Source organism: Leptosomus discolor, chromosome 6 (genome assembly GCF_034619465.1).
Source record: "Leptosomus discolor isolate bLepDis1 chromosome 6, bLepDis1.hap2, whole genome shotgun sequence".
Classification (NCBI taxonomy): Eukaryota; Metazoa; Chordata; class Aves; order Leptosomiformes; family Leptosomidae; genus Leptosomus; species Leptosomus discolor.
The window spans coordinates 41,415,362-41,433,313 of NC_141396.1; the positions used below are offsets into that span (position 1 = coordinate 41,415,362).

The 17,952-nt window shown below is 48.4% G+C and overlaps 1 protein-coding gene across 1 annotated transcript; it reads left to right on the forward strand.

Annotated features, from left to right (window-relative positions):
• The first annotated feature begins 6,706 nt into the window (after nucleotides 1-6,706).
• Nucleotides 6,707-16,456, forward strand: LOC104351537 (lysosomal acid lipase/cholesteryl ester hydrolase-like). Its single transcript, XM_009957666.2, has 10 exons — nucleotides 6,707-6,859; nucleotides 9,841-9,930; nucleotides 10,490-10,655; nucleotides 12,014-12,212; nucleotides 12,471-12,580; nucleotides 13,011-13,147; nucleotides 13,575-13,718; nucleotides 14,933-15,004; nucleotides 15,749-15,814; nucleotides 16,184-16,456. The coding sequence occupies exons 1-10, from the start codon at nucleotides 6,707-6,709 to the stop codon at nucleotides 16,454-16,456; spliced, it is 1,410 nt and encodes a 469-aa protein (XP_009955968.2).
• Nucleotides 16,457-17,952: the final 1,496 nt, after the last annotated feature.

Here is a 17,952-nt window from a genome sequence, read left to right on the forward strand (position 1 = left end):
ACCTCATGAAGTGGCACCTCGTGCTCAAGAGGTGGACAACTGTGATTTACCAAAACACTACACTTTCTCTGAGGCAGTAGATTGTCTCCCTCACCAGTGCTTTCACACCACCGCCTGCTGCCAAGGCTTTCCCTTTTCCTTCAAAGACCACCATCCCACGGATAATAATCAGTCCAAGATACCACTGCTTACATGACCAGACAGCAGCTAGCTGAAGAGTAGGTAGCTCCAAGAAATTTAGGAAAGAGTACATGAGATTAAAGTGGCTTCAGGCAGGTGGTCTCCTTACAGGCAGAGCCATGGCACTGTGGGGATGACAGACTGTGGAGAGGTGAGGGCAGAGTCACTGGGATGCAGTGACCATGGACCCCAAGGCTGTGCACCCACCCCAGGGTCTTCCCAGAAGTGCTGATATCTCCACAGGAAGCCCCTCCAGGAGCAGGAGGCTTTGTAAGTCTTGCTGTTGAATTGATGTCAACAGAACAAAATAGTTCAGTTGGAAGGGACCGACAACAATCATCTAGTCCAACCCCCTGATCAAATCAGGGCTGACCAAAAGTTTAACCATGTTGTTAAGGGCATTGTCCAAACACCCCTCAAACACTGACAGCCTTGGGGCATTGACCATCACTTTAGGAAGTCTGTTCCAGGGTTCGATCACCCTCTGCGTAAAGAAATGCTTCCTAATGTCCAGTCTGAACCTCCTCCAGTGCAGCTTTGAATCACTCCCACGCATCCTGTCCCTGGATCCCAGGCAGAAGGGACCAGCACCTCCCTCTCCACTTCCCCTCCTCAGGAAGCTGTAGAGAGCAATGAGGTCGCCCCTCAGCCTCCTTCTCTCCAAACTAGACAAACCCAAAGTCCTTAGCTGCTCCTTACAGGACATTCCTTCAAGCCCTTTCACTAGCTTTGTTGCCCCCCTCTGGATGTGTTCAAGGACCTTCACGTCCTTCTTAAATGGTGTGGCCCAGCACTGCACACGATGCTCCAGGTGAGGCCACACCAATGCTGAATCCAGCGGGACAATCCCCCCTCTTGACCGCCTGGTCATGCTGTGTTTGATACATCTAGGACATGGTTTGCCCTCTGGGCTGCCAGGGCACACTGCTGACTCTTGTTGAGCCTGCTGCTGACCAGCACCCCTGGATCCCCTTCTGCAGGGCTGCTCTCCAGCCACTCCTCTCCCAATTTATATTTGTGCCCAGTATCACTCCATCCCATGTGCAGAATCCAGCATTTTGACTTGTTAAATTTCATCCTAATTCCATTGCCCAATACTCCAATCTATCTAGATCCTTCTGCAAGGCCTCTTGTCCCTCAAGAGAGTTAACATCACCTCCCAGTCTGGTATCATCAGCAAACGTGCTAGTGGTGCATCCAGATCGCTGGTAAATATTGAACAGAACTGGCCCTAGAAGTGAACCCTGAGGAACACCACTAGTGACGAGTTGCTAGACAGATGTAGCCCCATTCACTACAACGCTCTGCAGCTAGACATCTGCCCTTCAGGCAGTTCTTTACCCAGCACCTGTGAACCTGCTAATCTCACAGTTGGACAACTGGTCCAGAAGAATGCTGTGAGGAACATTATCAAAATCCTTTCTAAAATCCAGAAAAATATATGCACCTCCTTCCCTTCATCCACAAGGCAGGTGACCTTATCATAGAAGGATATCAAATTAGTTGAACAGGACTTGCCCTTTGTGAACCCATGGTGACTGTGCCTGATGATTGCATTGTTCTTTAAATGCCTTTCAATAGCACCCAGTATAATCTTCTCCATAATTTTTCCAGAAACTGAGGTTAGACTCACAGGTTTGTAGTTCCCTGCATCTTCTCTCATGCCCTTCTTGTAAATTGGAATAATGTTGGCTAGCTTCCAGTCAGCAAAGACCTCCCCAGACTCCCAAGACCTTTGGTAGGTGATGGAGAGAGGTCTTGCCATAACATCCGCCAGATCCTTCAGTACTCTGGGATGAACCCCATGAGGCCCCATGGACTTGTGAACATTCAGCTGATGCAGCTAGTCCCTTACAACTTCTGTGTTCACAAATGGAAAGTCGCTGGTCCCGCATTCATGGTCCTCCAACTCAGGGAACCTGGCAGCCCAAGGTCTATCAGTATTATTAAAGACTGAGGTAAAAAAAAAATTGAAAACCTCTGTTTTTTCTTCATGCCTATTAGTCAGACGACCATTTTCAACAAGTATCACTCCAATGTTTTCTTGAGACCTCCCCTTACTGTTAACGTACTTTTAAAAGCCCTTCTTGCTGGCTGACACAACACTGGCCAGTTTCAACTCTCGTTAAGCTTTGGCCTTCTGTGTCTTCTCCTTGAATATGCAAACCACAGCTCTGTCATCTTCCTGCAAACCCTGACCTTGCTTCCAGAGATCATACAATTCCTTTTTTTCCCTGGCACTCCATGAGGAGTTCCCTGTTCAGCCAAGGTGGTCTTCTGCCTGGCTTGTTGGACTTATGCCTGCTCCCATGCTTCTAAAAGGTGGTTCTTAAAGACTGACCAGCACTTGTGGACTCCTAAGCCCTCAGAAGCAGATTCTCAGGGAACTCCGCTAAGTACTCCCTGAATAGCTTAACATTAGCTCTCTTAAAATCCAGGGTAGCAACTGTGCTGTCCTTTTTTCTCATTATGTTGACAATTTTAACCTCAACCATTTCATGATCACTGTGGCCAAGACCATCCCATCTCCCAAGAGTCCTTCTCCATTCACAACTAGCAAGCCTAGGAGGGCATCTTTCCTAGTTGGCTCCCTAAGTACCTGTGACAAGAAGTTCTCTCCCACAAACTTCAGGAAGTTCCCAGACTGCTGTCTGGGAAGTTGAACCCTCCCAGAAGTATAAGGGCTACCAATCCAGAAATTTCTCCTAATTGCCTATAGAATAACTCTTCAGTGCTTATGTCCTGCCTGGGCGATCAGTAGCAGACAGCCACTACAACATCACCTTTTTTTTTTTCCATTTCAGGCCCAAGGGAGGCACCAAGCTTCCCTGAAGAGAGGGTCCGGTCTGCAAACGGGTGCTTTCATTCCACACAGGAAAGAATCAGCAATATGACCATAACTCACCGTTGTTTCTTCTGAGGGCTGGTCTTAATGCAGGTTTTGTTACGAGGGGTTGGTCTCTCTGACCTTGTCTAGACTGCTTGCGCAGGTTCCTCCTCTGTCTCATCATGTGCTTTGTCTACCAGACCCAGTGCCTCATACCTGTTCTGTAAGGGTATCTTAGAGGCTAAGGAGGGGTTTCTCTTACTACTCTGTGCTGTAACTTCCATCCACCCGTCCTTGTCCCTTGTCATAGAATCATAGCATCAGAATCATTTAGGTTGGCAAAGACATTTAAGATTATCGAGTCCAACTGTTAAGCTACCACTGCCAAGTCCACAACTAAACATCTTGTGATTGTGCCTTCCTCCTGGCACAAAGTAGAACCTGGACCTGCCTCCGTAGTGGTCACCCTAAGTTAGCTTCTATGCATCAGAGATGGCAAAGTATGGCTCTCTCTCAGACTCTCGACTACTCCTCAGTCTGCCACATTCCTCCTGCATCTTGGCCACCAAGCAGAGCAGTTCATCAATCTCGTCATGCCTCCCACAGGCTTGCTTGCAATCACTTTCCACCTCTAGAAATATCCCTCTGCACATCCCACAGCTGGAAAACTGAGTGGTCACATGCTTGAACAGGAACTCTGTCTGTGTGGCTGCACTGGTTCTACCCGGTGCTAGAAGCTTGGGAGAAACAGAGGACATTGGTTTTTGCCAGGTAGTCACCATACTACCACTGCTGCTAGTGCTCCTCTCACTGCTCCGGCATCTGATGAAATTGCACCGCCCTAGTGTCCAATGTGACCTGGCTTTTACCAAAACAAATTTAATCTGGCTATAGGTGTGGCCCCGAAGGTCATGTATCTTTCAAAAAATTGCATTCTAAATGCAGTTTCAAAAAGCAACAAAAAAATTCAAATATTTGAAAAAATCTAAGAAATTTCAAAATGTACAAATGTTAAAAATCTCTAAAAATCCATTTCAAAAATCAAGCAAGTCCAAAACTCCCTCATTCTCCTGCGCTGTCATGCAGGCTAGTAGTCAGCAACATCTTGAGATGCTTCCTTGAACACCAAGTGCTCTGATTCACTGGTTCACAGCTGGACAGAAGATCTGTCCCCCGGCAGATGGGCAGACAAAACCCATGCATGGTGGACATTCACTCCCATGACTCACACCATGTTCAAATCAGGCCTGTCGGGATCTGGTACGGACGGCTGTACCGATGAGAAACAGGTCAAATGGTTCACCTTGCGGTTGTTTTCAAGTAATCCCCTCGTCTCTCTCTCACCTTCAGTGGATGTTTGTTTTTACAAGAGAAAAATAAAATAACTTTTAAAACCTATGGAATAAGCTTAGCTTTTAAGCTCAGAATTCTTAATTTTTATTCCAATTTGGTAGATGGATTTTTTAAATGGCTTTTAGACAGGTAAGAGAAATACATTGTTTCTCCTGTAACAACCTTCATTTTCAAGCCTGGAAGCCTGGATTGTGCAGTGGTGCTGAGCTTAACAAGCCTCCTACACCATCTCCCTCATTAGTTGATACTTGGTATATTCTGAATGCCGCAGCCCTTCCCCGTTCAGGGCCAGATGCTGGGCTGAGCTTTCAGCTGCCTGATGTAAACCCCTTCTGCAACCCTCTGCCTGGCTGGGGATGCCAATACAGTCCCATCAGCTGCAGGCTGCGGCATGCACAGGTCTCCTTTCAGCAGGTGGCAGATAAGGGTGAAAATGCTGATGCTGCAAGATCTGATTGTGGCTGGTTTTCCTGACTTGCTCATGGCTTAATAGGCCATGTAGTAATTCACCCTGAATTGAGATCATCCTGGGGGGGTCCCAGCCCAATTTTATCAGCACTGCAGGAGAGGTGGGAAATATCACTGGGGCTGCAGCACTGGCAACAGTGAGATACTGACTGGGACTGGTGCAGAGAGGGGTAAGGAGATGGGAAGGCACGGGGCATGTCTACATGCCGGTGGTGCACAAAGCCTCAGCAGATGTGCTGGATCCTCTCTGGAGAGTCTCCATCCCACAGCAAAAGCTGTGTCATGATCTGCATGCTGGAAATCTCTGGGAACACCTTGCTGAAGGCTCAGCTCCTGCTCTGCTCTCTCTCCATCAGGCTCAAGTAATAGGGGAAGTAACATGGCCCCAGACTCGATGCAAGGGCCAGGAGTGTCTGTAGCTCCACCAGGAGCCTCTCTGATGTCCTGTCCCCAGAAGGAAGGCATGTTACATTGGCATTAATGTGTCCTGGGAGGAAGGGGGAGAGGTTTCTTGTCTCAGTATATTTGATCCTGTTTTTCCACCTTTCCTCCTCTCCCTGCAAGGGAAAGATTTGTCTCAGTATATTTGATCCTGTTTTTCCACCTTTCCTCCTCTCCCTGCAAGGGAAAAATCAGACTCATGTCTGAGTCACCGCTCATTAGAGGGTGAGCCAGGCTGGGAGGGTTTTTGGCGCTGCATTCACCTAGTCTTTAGTAAGGATCAGTCATTACAACTTCAAATTGAGGTGGAATTATTTAGGCTTTCCAAAAAAATGCATGTTTGCATTCCAGCAAGTGCAGCTTGGCCAGACCTGGCAGGTATCAACACGAGCAGAGGCAACAGGTGCCCGCAGCATGCAAAGCCAGCACTGGGTCGCTGCAGCATGACAGAGTGTGGGCACATTGGCGAGGAGCAGAGGCGGCCTCAAAGGCAGTGCTGCCAAAAGTGACATCCCCAGCCCATGCCACTGCTCGCCGTCCCTGCAGGGAGCTCCTCAGCCACTAGGCAGTGGCTGGCCAAAGGCATTGCCAGCTGGGAAGAGGTGAAGTCTGTGGGAGAAGTGCAGGATGGGCAGAAAACACCTAATGAGGGCTGTGATAAGCGCACACAGAGGTAAATGACCAGATGGACGTAACTGAAAATTGGATGGGCACAGACACCCAGCAGAGAAAGTCATCTCTCACTGTGGTCCAGAAGGGCATCCTTTGTGCTCTGTAAGAAAAGGCACGTCCTCCCACCAAAACTGCACTCAGTGGTTGATGAGAGCGAAAGGTAGCTTCATGCCCAGCTTCTTCCCTCCTCAGATGGGTTTCTTTTTCTTTTTTTAAAGAGCACTCCCAGCAGTCATTATGGGGACCAGGAGGTTTTGTGTTTCCAGACAATGGCTCGTTACATGCCAGGAGGCAACAAGAGCCAAACTGAGCTGGGTGAGTTTCCCACAGGAGCTTGTTGGGCTGAGCTAGGCTGGCCCCATGCACCCCCCTGTGCCCCATGCACCCTGTAGCACCCTGAGCAACACCACCAGCCCTATGCACCCTGCTGTACCCCAATGCCAGCCCTGTGCACCAAAGCCAGCCTTGTGCACCGACACCAGCCCTGTGCACCAACGCCAGCCCCATGCACCAAAGACAGCCCGAGTGCAAGCGGAGAGTGGCCCAGAGGCTGCACATCCTCCAGTCCACAGAGGTCAGCGATGTCAGGTGACGCTCTGCCACATCGAGTGGAAATAACTGGTTTGTTACAGCTCTCAACTCTTCTGCAGTGCCACAAAAATATTCCCAAGTGAGCCCGGGTAGGAAGACTGTCTCCTTTCAAAGCAGGCTTCAGCCCTCAGGTAAATTACATGTTTGCAAGAGGATCAGAGGGAGTGGCAACACATGACGTTTCCAAAGGCGTGGAGCAGAGGGAATAATAACCCGATGCGTGGTGAGCTAGAGCAGCATGCTCAAGAGGCAGAGACCTCCTGCTTAGTGGACATCAGGAAGAAAGGCACCCACACCTCTTCTGCTGCAGCCCCTGGACAGCAACGGGTAATCCTTCCTACTTGGGTGCCTCTGCCTTTGCACAGGCTGCCAGTGAGGGGTCATCCCTGGGGACAGCAGGAGAGCGCTGTAGGTAGTTCAAGAGCCTGGTGGGTGGGACAGCAGGGCTTCCCTGGGAGTCCTGGGTTGGAAGGGAAGTTGTTTCATCTCACAGGAGGGGTGGTGGGAGCACTCGGGGGTCAGGACCCTGCTGCTGGTGGAAGAGGGTTCACCCTGCTGCACCTCTCAGAGGTCACCAGGAGCTCTCAAGGTCTGCTAAGCTGAGGGACCCTTCTCAAAAAGAATATTTTTGCAAGCTGGCTGTTGGGAGGAAAAGGACACCCCAGGCAAGGCTTTCCCTTGAACTTGCATGCTATTCTCATGACATTAAGCCACAAAAATGCTTTCTGTCTCTCCTTGCTTTTCTGAAAGGCAAGTCTTAAAAGTATCAAGACCAGAGTTGTCTGGGGCCAGGCAGCTGCAGGAGGGCTGTGTTGACTACACATGGTTGCCGTCCTTGCTGTGCCTCTCACCTCTGCCCATGTGTCCCAGAGACCCACGTGCTCCTCAGGGTCATCCAGGGAAAGATCCCTCAACTGAATTCCCCCAGGGAAGGAGAGCCCTGCTGCACAGAAGGGAAGTTGCAGCAACAGGCAATGCAATGAGGGGGTTCCGACCCTAAATCATAGCCCAGGGGGTTCAGAGTGGGAGTACTCTTCTTCCCTCAGAGTGGGGAGCAGCCATAGGACATAGGGTGTCAACGTGCTGGGGGAGGAGTAAGGGCTCTGCTGGGCCAAGTCACAGCCACCCTGACCTTATGCTGGCGATACCCCGCTGTGAGCAGGAGGGTGGACAAGGGGTGTCCCGAGGTCCCCTTCAGCAGAGAAGTGGTGCCTGTGTGGCCCTCCATATATCTGCTCCAGGGACAGCAAAGGGAGCAGGTGGCCTTCTCCCCAGCTGCAAAACCACCTCCTGCAGCATGGGAAGCCGGTTCTTCCAGCACAGGAAGCCAATTCCTCCAGCAGAAGAAAGAGCAGGCGATGACGGTTAGCTGGGAAATGACAGAAACCTGTCTGCAGTTCTTTCTTTCCCCAAGGAGATATTTTGCAGGGCAGCAATGAGGTGGATGCAAGATACTTTGTGCTGGCATCTGACCATGGTCTCTGCTTCCCATGCAGCCCAGCACAGGCACAGGCATTCAGTGCAGATTTGGCAGGGCTCCTTGCTGCGGGCTCCATGCAATTAACTATTTAAGCATGTCACACACAAGATCTGAGGCAGTATTTCTGTGGCAAATTTGTTGTCTTCAACAAATAAAATGATAAAAAGATGGTTTGTGGTAGGAACGTGCCAAAACAGATACTTCAAAATCCTTCCCAGGAAGAACAGCAGGTCTACTGAGACAGTATTTCACTCAGGTTTGCAAAAAACACCCAAGTGTGTCCCAGGGTCTCTTTCAGCCATAAGGAGAGCCCAACCAAATCACATTATTTGATTTTATACTAAGAACAAAACCTCCATAGTCCTGCAACTTCAAATTGGGTGCTTTACTCCTAATTAGTTCAGTTAACAGTTCAAGAAATAATCTATTCTTCTGGCCATCCAAGCCAGTGTTTTAAATGAATAGTTGTGCCCACCAAAGTAGGGAGAGAAAATACAACAAAATTCTCATGGATCAAGACAGGGACAAAGAGACATCATGCACCAAGTACCATCACAGGCAAACCAGACTCAACTTGGTGAAATCAGTTTAATTTATTACCAATCAAATCAGAATAGGATAATGAGAAATAAAACCAAATCTTGAAAACACCTGCCCCCTCGCCGCTTCTTCTTCCCGGGCTTAACTTTACTTCCAATTTCTCTACCTCTTCCCCTCAGCATTGCGCGGGGGCAGGGAATGGGTGTCACAGTCCGTCCGCCACAAGGTGTCTCTGCTGCTCCTTCCTCCTCAAGGAGAGGGGCCCTTGCAGTCCTCCCCTGCCCCAGCGTGGGGTCCCTCTCACGGGAGACATTCCTTCATCAACTGCTCCAACGTGAGACCTTCCCATAGGCTACAGTTCTTCATGAACTGCTCCAGTGTGGGTCCCTTCCACAGGGTGCAGTCCCTCAGGAACAGAATGCTCCCGCAGGGTCACAAGTCCTGTCAGCAAACCATGCTCCAGCATGGGCTCCTCTGTCTCCACAGGTCCGCAGGTCATGCCAGGAGCCCGCTCAAGCACGGGCTTCCCACAGGGTCACAGCCTCCTTCAGGCATCCACCTGCTCCAGCGTGGGGTCCTCCATGGGCTGCAGGTGGATATCTGCTCCACTGTGGACCTCCATGGGCTGCAGGGGCACAGGCTGCCTCACCATGGTCTTCACCAGGGGCTGCAGGGGAATATCTGCTCTGTCGCCTGGAGTGCCTCCTTCCCCTCCTTCTTCACCAACCTTGGTGTCTGCAGAGTTGTTTCTGTAACAGCTGCAGTTGTGCAGCATGTTTTTTCCCCCTTCTTAAATATGTTTTCCCAGAGGTGCTGCCACTGTTGCTGATGGGCTCGTCCTTGACCAGCAGTGGGTCCATCTTGGCTCTATCAGACTTGGGAAAGCTCCTAGCAGCTTCTCACAGAAGCCACACCTGTAGCCCCCCTAGCTATAAAAAACTTGCCATGCAAACTCAATACAATAATCATCCCGTCAAAGACCAGATTTGCCTGAGAGGGTATAGCTGTATACATACACAGGAATTTTTCTGAATCCAAGGATATAATGGAGAATGTGTGATTAAAATCTGACGGAATTTGGACTCTGGCACTGTTCAGGATATAGAAAATGAGCATTTTCTAGAACCAATTAGAGGATTTCAAATTTATGATTACTTCACCTGTTGAGTGGTCAGATTGATATACTAACAGAAATGTAGGACAAGACAAGTAAGTGTGTGCAATCCCTGGGTTCTGTGTTAGTTCCATCAATGTCTCTCACACTTATCATGTTGACAATGTTTTGCAGAGCACCATGATGTGGCTGTTTGTAACCATTGCTTATTTAATGTCCATCAGTGAAAAGTCAGATGCGAACCCCGAAGCGTCCATGGATGTTGTAAGTCCTGACTTCTCTCCCTTCTTTTCCCACTTGGGCATGCAAGCTACCTGTGCTGCCATAGTCTGGGCAGGACCCATGGTCTCTGTGTGTGTATCTTCACCAGGATTTGGTACCAGGATTTTATTAGAGCTTTTGTCTCCCTCTGCTTACGCACACAGATTTATGGCAGGCATTTATGGAGCAGTTTGGTCCAAGGCAACAGGTTTGGTCAATGCAGCCGTCTCAGGCTTGGAGATTCACTGTCATTGCTGCCCTGCTTTTCACATATGTTGACTGCAACATGAAAAGCAGCAACAGGTCTTTCTTTACCAGACCTGCTCAGGGAGTGAGTGAAACTCACACCTGTCAAAAATTTTAGCTGAAGTCATGACATCACCACAGTGTTGGTGGAAGGGACATTGGGAGACCCCTACTCCACCCTCCCGCTGACAGCAGGAGTCACCACTCTCAGGGCAGCCACTGTTGGCTTTGCCCAGCCGGTCTTCCTGACACTGTCCAGGACAGAGACACCCACCTGTCTGGGGACACATCCCACACTGCCCTTCCCTTCCCACAGGGTGAAATTGTCCGCTACCATGGGTACCCCTACGAGGAGCATGAAGTGGTGACAGATGACGGCTACTACCTCACCATGCAGAGGATTCCTCATGGCAGAGGCAACACAGGAAGCATGAGCACCCCCAATGAAGCAGAGGCACAGGGCTCCAGCATGTTCTGCCCCCGTAAGTGCCACAAGAATATCTTCCTGGTCCAGGGACCTGGAGAGGTTTGCTGGGCTGGAGTAGGCCATGGTCAGGGCTGCCTCATCAGGGGCTGGGTCCTCAAGGAGACAACTTTCCCTGTAGGATAAGCCTTGAGAGCAGAAGAAATGCAGGTGCCCACCATGCTGACCTTTTTGTTCTAGAGGATCTGCTCCAAAGAGAAAGGAAAAGAAGGAGAATGAATGGACAGAGAAATCTTGCCCCAGGTTTTATCCCAGCCAGTGGAGCAGCAAAAAGCCGTTTGTCTGAAAAAAAAATGCCACATGTCTAATCCAATGCCATCTCACCATTCCAGCTCCACTCTGTTCTTCACTTGAACCACAGTTTCAAAGTAGAAGGGGTGATGCCCCATTCTTGGCTGGGTGTCCCTCTCCTGGGAACAAGGAGGACTGGCATATGAACATGGCAAATAAGTGTAAGAAGCCAGATTTCCATTCAGGACACTTTGTCCTCAGCCATCCAGGGTGGAAATGTGAGTCTTACATTGAGGGTCTAACAACCAACAGAAAAAAAGAGGAGACAGAGGGGAAAAAAAAAAAAAAAAAAAGGAAAGTCACTTCTATGTCAACCTATGTTTCATCCTGCAACCTGTGGTCACCCTACTGTATGAATTCAGATATCCTTGTGAAGACCCTCTTGTGGCTGTGAAGTTGGACCTGCTTTGAGCAGAGGATTGGAGCAGAGACATCCAGAGGTCCTTTCCAAACTAAACCTTTCCATAATCTCCTTTCCACTCTCTTCCTACAGCACTTCAGGCTTCCAGGTCCTTTGTAAAAAAGATCTCAATTTTGTTCTGGGGAGCTGAGATTTGCCCATACGGCTTAAAGTGGGCAGAAGTGGGTAGTGGAGATGCTTTTGACCCCTCCAGTATGTGTGTCTCTTAAAATGGGGCACCATGCATTGCCCTGCCATGGGAGGTACTTATACTCTGCTGGGTTTTCAGTATCTCCTCCTCAGATCCAGAGTACCTGAGCCAAACAAAAGGCACCATGAGGAGGGTGGTCTCCATGCAAAGGGAACAGTCAGTGTCCAGCACACATAGGGCTTGATTTCTTTCTCCCTGAGAGCATGATTTACCAAGCTTCATTCAGTGTGGACTCCAACCTTAATTTCCAACTTCACTATATCCATTTTCTCTGCCCTGGGGTGACCAAAGAGCCTACTTCAAAAACAACTCTCCAAAGAGGTTGAGGACATAGGTGACCACCTCCCTGCACTGGAGTCATTTCCCCAGGGGGTTCCTGCCAAAGCAATATCTGGATGTGAACAGTCAATTTTGCTAGTGGTCAGAGAAAATGATCCTCCTCTTCTTTCTTCAGCTCCAAAGCCTGTGGTCCTCCTGCAGCATGGCCTGGTGTTGGAGGGAAGCAACTGGGTTACCAACTTGCCCAACAGAAGCCTGGGCTTCATCCTCGCCGATGCTGGCTACGATGTCTGGATCGGAAACAGCCGCGGGAACAGCTGGTCACGAAAGCACAAAGAGTTTGAGTTTCACCAGCAGGAATACTCAGCTTACAGGTATTTTCTGTGAAACTGAAGGGTGGGCAGGTACCTGGTACCCTCAGCAGTGTCCGTAGGCTGGAGGAGCAGTGCTGCTGACAGTCACACCGTCTGCCAGTAGGCATAAACTGACACCACCAAGACACCATAGGGGTGCCGATACCTGCCAGAGCCCTCTCCCTCTCCCCAAATAGTCATGGCACTATTTGCCATGTCCTGCCCGTTGTTCTCAAGGTCAGCAACAGTAATTTTGTCACGTGCCTATCTCTGTTGCAGCTTTCATGAGATGGCCATGTATGACCTTCCTGCAACAATCAACTATATTCTGCAGAAAACTGGACAGGAGCAGTTATACTACGTGGCTTACTCTCAAGGCACCACCATAGGTAGTTTGGAGGAGATCAGACCACTTCCAGAGTTACGTTAGCTGTGCACCCTTGGTTTGTGTTCTCCTGAGAATGTGGTCAGGGAAAGTAACATCTGTGCACGTCCAAACAACAAAGGGAAAACAGCAGGTGAAAATCCCCATTTGCTTTATCAGAACCGTTTTGAGCAGTAACAGCCCAGAAACGGTTTCAGCAATGGCTTTTGGTGCATCTCACTGCTGCCAGAGGCCCAAGAAGGGCTTGTGGGAGCTGCAGCTGGGCTGAGCAGTCAAGGTGGGAGCTGAAATGCATGAGGAGCAAAGGCTTCAGGTCAAGTCACCAACCTGCTAGAGCCACCTCCAAGGGTCTTTCCAATGGGCACACACACCTAGGAGTCAACAACTACTTCAGGAATAACAGGGCAGGGTCTGCTTCCTTCTCCCTCCCATAGGTTTCATTGCATTTTCATCCATTCCTGAGCTGGATCGCAAAATCAAGATGTTTTTCGCCTTGGCTCCTATCACCACAAACTCAAACATGAAGTCACCCTTGGTAAGGGTGTTTGACCTTCCTGAGGGGCTGGTTAAGGTACGTCCTCGCCACATACTCATCTGGTGTGAAGGGGAAGGTCTCATCCCCTGAGACATGCAGTGCTTGTACGTCTCTTCCATTTCCCTGCCTTCCGTCTGCCCTTTGCATTGAGGAGGTACGTTTGTACCTATGCTCTTCAGCCTGTGGGGCATTGAACAGTGTAAAGCATTTTTCTGTCCAGCCCTAATCAAAGAAGAGCTATTTCTAGATATTATTTTGGGGTCCGTCCTCCTAGGAGAAACCTCTCTAGGAAGATCAGGGCTCTTCCAGGTCCATGGCCACTTCTGAAAAGCCAAAATTACAAAGCACAGCAAAACTGTGGCAAGGAAGACAGCAACTTCCAGGGGTGAGCAGAGAGGTGGGGAGCATCTGGAGGCAAAAAAGGAACATGAACCAGACTGATCAACGCCTTTGACTTTCACAGCTCATTTTAGGACGCACGGTGGTCTTCGATAAGGGTGAGATCTTGCAGCTAGTGATTTCCAGTCTGTGCAGCTACCCCATCTTTAAAAGGTTTTGTTCCTTGGTCCTTTACTTGCCTGGTGGGTTTACCAACAGCTTAAATGTGGTATGTACACTCCAACTTACCTTTTAAGTGATCCAGTGTCTCACTGTTTGAGCCTGAGTTGTCAACTATCCATCTTCACCTGCCTTTCGCATCTTTGATTCATCAAAAAATCTGGCCATTGCATCAGCATTTTGCAATCTGGCCATTGCATTGGCCGCTGCTATGCTCTTGCATTGGCACCAGAGGGAAGCCCAGAGTGCACACAAGGTCACGTCACCCGTTGAGGCACGTCGTCTCCCCAACAGACATGATGGCAAAGGGGAGAACACAGACATTCATTTGGTGCTTCGGGGGCTCCCAGGGCTTCTCTTTTACTAAGTGATTTGTAATTTCACATGTGTTTTAATAACAAAATGGCCTTTTACAGAGCAAACTCCCCTTCAATCCACTGCTAGGAGAGGTGGGTCCTCAGACTCTTCAGTCTACCATCCCTTAGAACATATTTATCCCCAAATCAAAGCCTTTTCCTGTGCTCCACTCACTGAACACTGAGTCATAGAAAAATTCAGGCTGGAGGCTGGAGGTGAGAGTCTCTGGCCTGACCTCACTCCCACCAGGGCCAACACCACAGCTACAGTAGGTTGCTTAGGGACATATCTAGGTGATATAGGAGGTCCAGGGATGCCCTGCTCACATGGGGAAGGGCTATTTCACTGGGGACAGCCAACATTTTAAAGTCCGGATCCCACCACAAACCACTCATGCGAGTAAAATTGGAGACAGGTCCACACAGAGCACCAAGCAATAACAGCTTGATCATGGATGGAGTCAGAGCTGGGCCACTGTTTCTCAAGGGAAGTGTTGGTGTAATGTCTTAATATTCCAAGGAGGAAACACATTAGAAACAACATGCAGAGCTACTGTGATGAGTTGCACATTGTCTTTGCAAAAGGATCCTGAGCACAAGATTGGAGTTTTACTTTGGTTTGAAAACCACATAGACTCATAACACAACCCAGGATCCCATGGGAATTGCCAGGCTTACTGAAGGGAGCTCTATAGCACCCCTCATGCTGCTGTCTGTGGTGTGTATTCACACGGCATGTGGCTGAGCTGTGCCTTCATAGAGATAAGGCGAAGCAGTTTGTAGAAATGTAAGCTCCAGCTATCCTGTGTGAGTGAAAGATTTGTGTGGCTACTGAACAGGATCAGGTTTATTTCTAATGGGATTTCCCTCCGTGCAGAGAATAAATGTCTCCAATGGTGTCTTGCAGAGCCGCATAGATGTCTACTTGTCGCGCTACCCTGATTCAACATCCCTAAAAAACATGTTACATTGGCGCCAGGTAATATTTCCTGCTGCAGAACAAGATCGCATGCAACCAGGGCCCATGTTCTCATCTCTCAGCTGCCGAGGATCTCTTCTCAGTGCTTGGGTATAATCCTCCCTTGCTCTCCCTGCAGAGCTATATTAGAGAGAAAGGGGAAAATTTACATGAAACACTGGTGCAGATGCAGTTCTTTTGGCCATGACTTTCAACAAAAGATGACCAAGAGTCTTTGGAGCTGGTAGGAGATGGAGATGGAAGCAAAAACGCAATAAACCAAGAGATGCTAGAGTAAAGGCTAAGAGCTGTGGGTCAGTAGACACAACTAATCATACAACAACTAGTCATTGAAAACATGCACAGACTCATACCCTTCTGTTGTAGACATTGACCATGAAAGACAAAGGAGACTTGCCCAAAGGTCTGATTTTTGTGTTCTTTGAGGCTGCCTCTTGATTGTATGCTAGGTGCACTGAGCACTTCTGGGGCCACAGCCTCCAGATGTCTACGTTCTGCAGCTTGCCAGCCACCCAAGAGAGAAGAGATGAAAGACATGAGCAATGACAGGTGATCTTGCAGGCCAAGCTGAGATCTTCCTGGGGGTTGAGCTCTCCTCCCAAAAGACCCTATCACATGTAACAAAGAGCATCCTCGAGCCTTGGTGGCAGGAGGGAGAAGTGCAGTTCCCTGGTCACCTCTTTTATCTTTCTTATGGTCCCCTCTAGTGCACAGATGATAAATCCAGCTGTTCTCCTTTTCCAGCTCTATCAAACAGGGGAATTCAAATATTATGATTATGGCAGTGACAACATCCTTCATTACAACCAGGTAAGAGAAATCCATTTGTCACTTTTAAAAGAGGAAAAAAAAAAAAAAGAAAAAAGAGAATGACAATGAAAATATTGCAGTGGCTGAGACTGAATTATATGGATATATGGAATTCACCTTATATGGTCAAACAGGTTTGTACCTTTCTTACAATTAAGAGGTCTGTGATGTCATTCAGTGATGACTTTTTGACCCTCTGGTGAAAAGCGCTGTAGCCCAAGGCACAGTCAGGATCTCTGGTGATAATTTCTGTATGGTCTCTCTGGATAGGGAAGAAATTCCAAGTAGGAATTAGGAATATTTTGAATTTTTGAGTTGTCCATGACCTCCCAGGTTTTCCTTCGTCAAGCCACACTATTTGTCTTCCAGACCATACCTCCCTTCTATGAGCTGGAAAATATGAAAGCCCCACTTGCTGCATGGTATGGTGGCAGGGACTGGATTTCAGCCCCCGAAGACGTCAACATCACACTGCCTCGTATAACCAATGTGGCATACAAAAAGTACATTCCTGAATTCGTCCACTTTGATTTCCTTTGGGGTATGCAAGTGTACGAAGAAGTGTATAAGGAAATTCTTGAACTGATGGAGAAGAGTGCCTCAAGTCGGACCAGTGGCAGTAATTGTTGGTTTCTCGTTTGAATTCTGTGACTTCATTTATTTGGGAAAAAAAAAAAAAAAAAAAAAAAAGAAGAAAGAAAAAGAAAAAGTAGTGAAGAAACAAAGAGGGAAAATGCTCATTAGACTGCTATGCTTGGTTTGGATTGATACTACTCTGACAAGTGAGGAAAACAAGCCAATCCAGTGATCTCGAAAGCACATAGGATTTAGGTTAAATAGGTTGAGGTCCTTGCAGAAGTTGGGCATGGCCCTTGGACCCTGAGTCTCCCAAGTGCCTCACTTACATTGATTTCCAGCAACAAGCAATTTCAGTGGAATTTAGCTCATGGTCACCTTTGCAAGCTCTGGCCTCCCTATGCTTGGTTTGCCAGCTGCAAACACCTGGAAGGCAGATCAGCTCCCTCCTGGACACTGGTGTTTCATGAGAATAGGTGTGATCAGATGGGACCATGTGGAGGGTCGAGTGATGAATCCTGCTGGTGTAGCTTTATCCACCTCCTGGTGACTCCCATGCCAAGAATCCCAACATCATCCTGACATTCATTGCTTTACTTTACAGTCGGAAGGAGCTAGCAGCTTTCTGCCTGATGACAATGGAAAGAGATCATGGCTTTTTTTCCATGAGAACTGTCCATTTTGCTAATTTAGGGAACACCTTTCTCAAATTCATGCCAATTTGGATAACACCAGCCTTGTTTGTATACAAACAATTCTACCAGGGAACACCATTTTCCACCAGTTAAAGCGATATTCCCAAGACACAAACCCAGCTGGAAAGTTCACCTTTTGCAGACTCTCAGGAAATGCTTTTGTTTTCCTTCCATGGGAGAGAGAAGAAGACTCTGATGGAAGCTGTTAATGAGTCTAACTCTGTTTTCAGCTTCTGGATTACACTTCTTAATAATATTTGATTAGGGGAGGAACTGTGAATTTGCCTGTTTGTGTAACTATATTCTTAAAATATGCCTAGGAGCAATCAAGACAAAGCATAAAACCCTGTTTCCACAAACATGTACAAATAATAATAATAATAGCAATAATAAAGTGAGATAGGGTCCACTGGGCTCTGTGTGGTTGTACTGCCTTAACCCTCCGGAGGAGTCGAGGTTTTTCAGCACGGACGTCCTGCCATGGGCAGGCAAGGGAATGCTGATTGTCAAACACTCTCCCTGCTCATGGATAACTTTCAGTGGCTTGTAACACTGGCAGATGCCCACCACCCACAATGCAACTAGTATCCCCCACCCTGTGCCCTGCAGGGAAGAGATCAGTCACAGAGAGCAGGTTGGAGGGTGAGGAGGGGTATCGAGCCCAGCACAGCTGTTCTCCAGAGGCAAACTGTGGGTCTTAGTAGTACACTTCCATCCAAGTGTCTGGAGATGGTGGGATGGGGCTGTAGGTGCATGTCCTTTGTAGGACAACTACAGTGGGCTCTGAATTATCATCAAAGGAGCCCAGCTGTAAAGGTGTTTCACTTTCCATCCTTACACCTAGAATTGACCACAGAAGAAAACAGG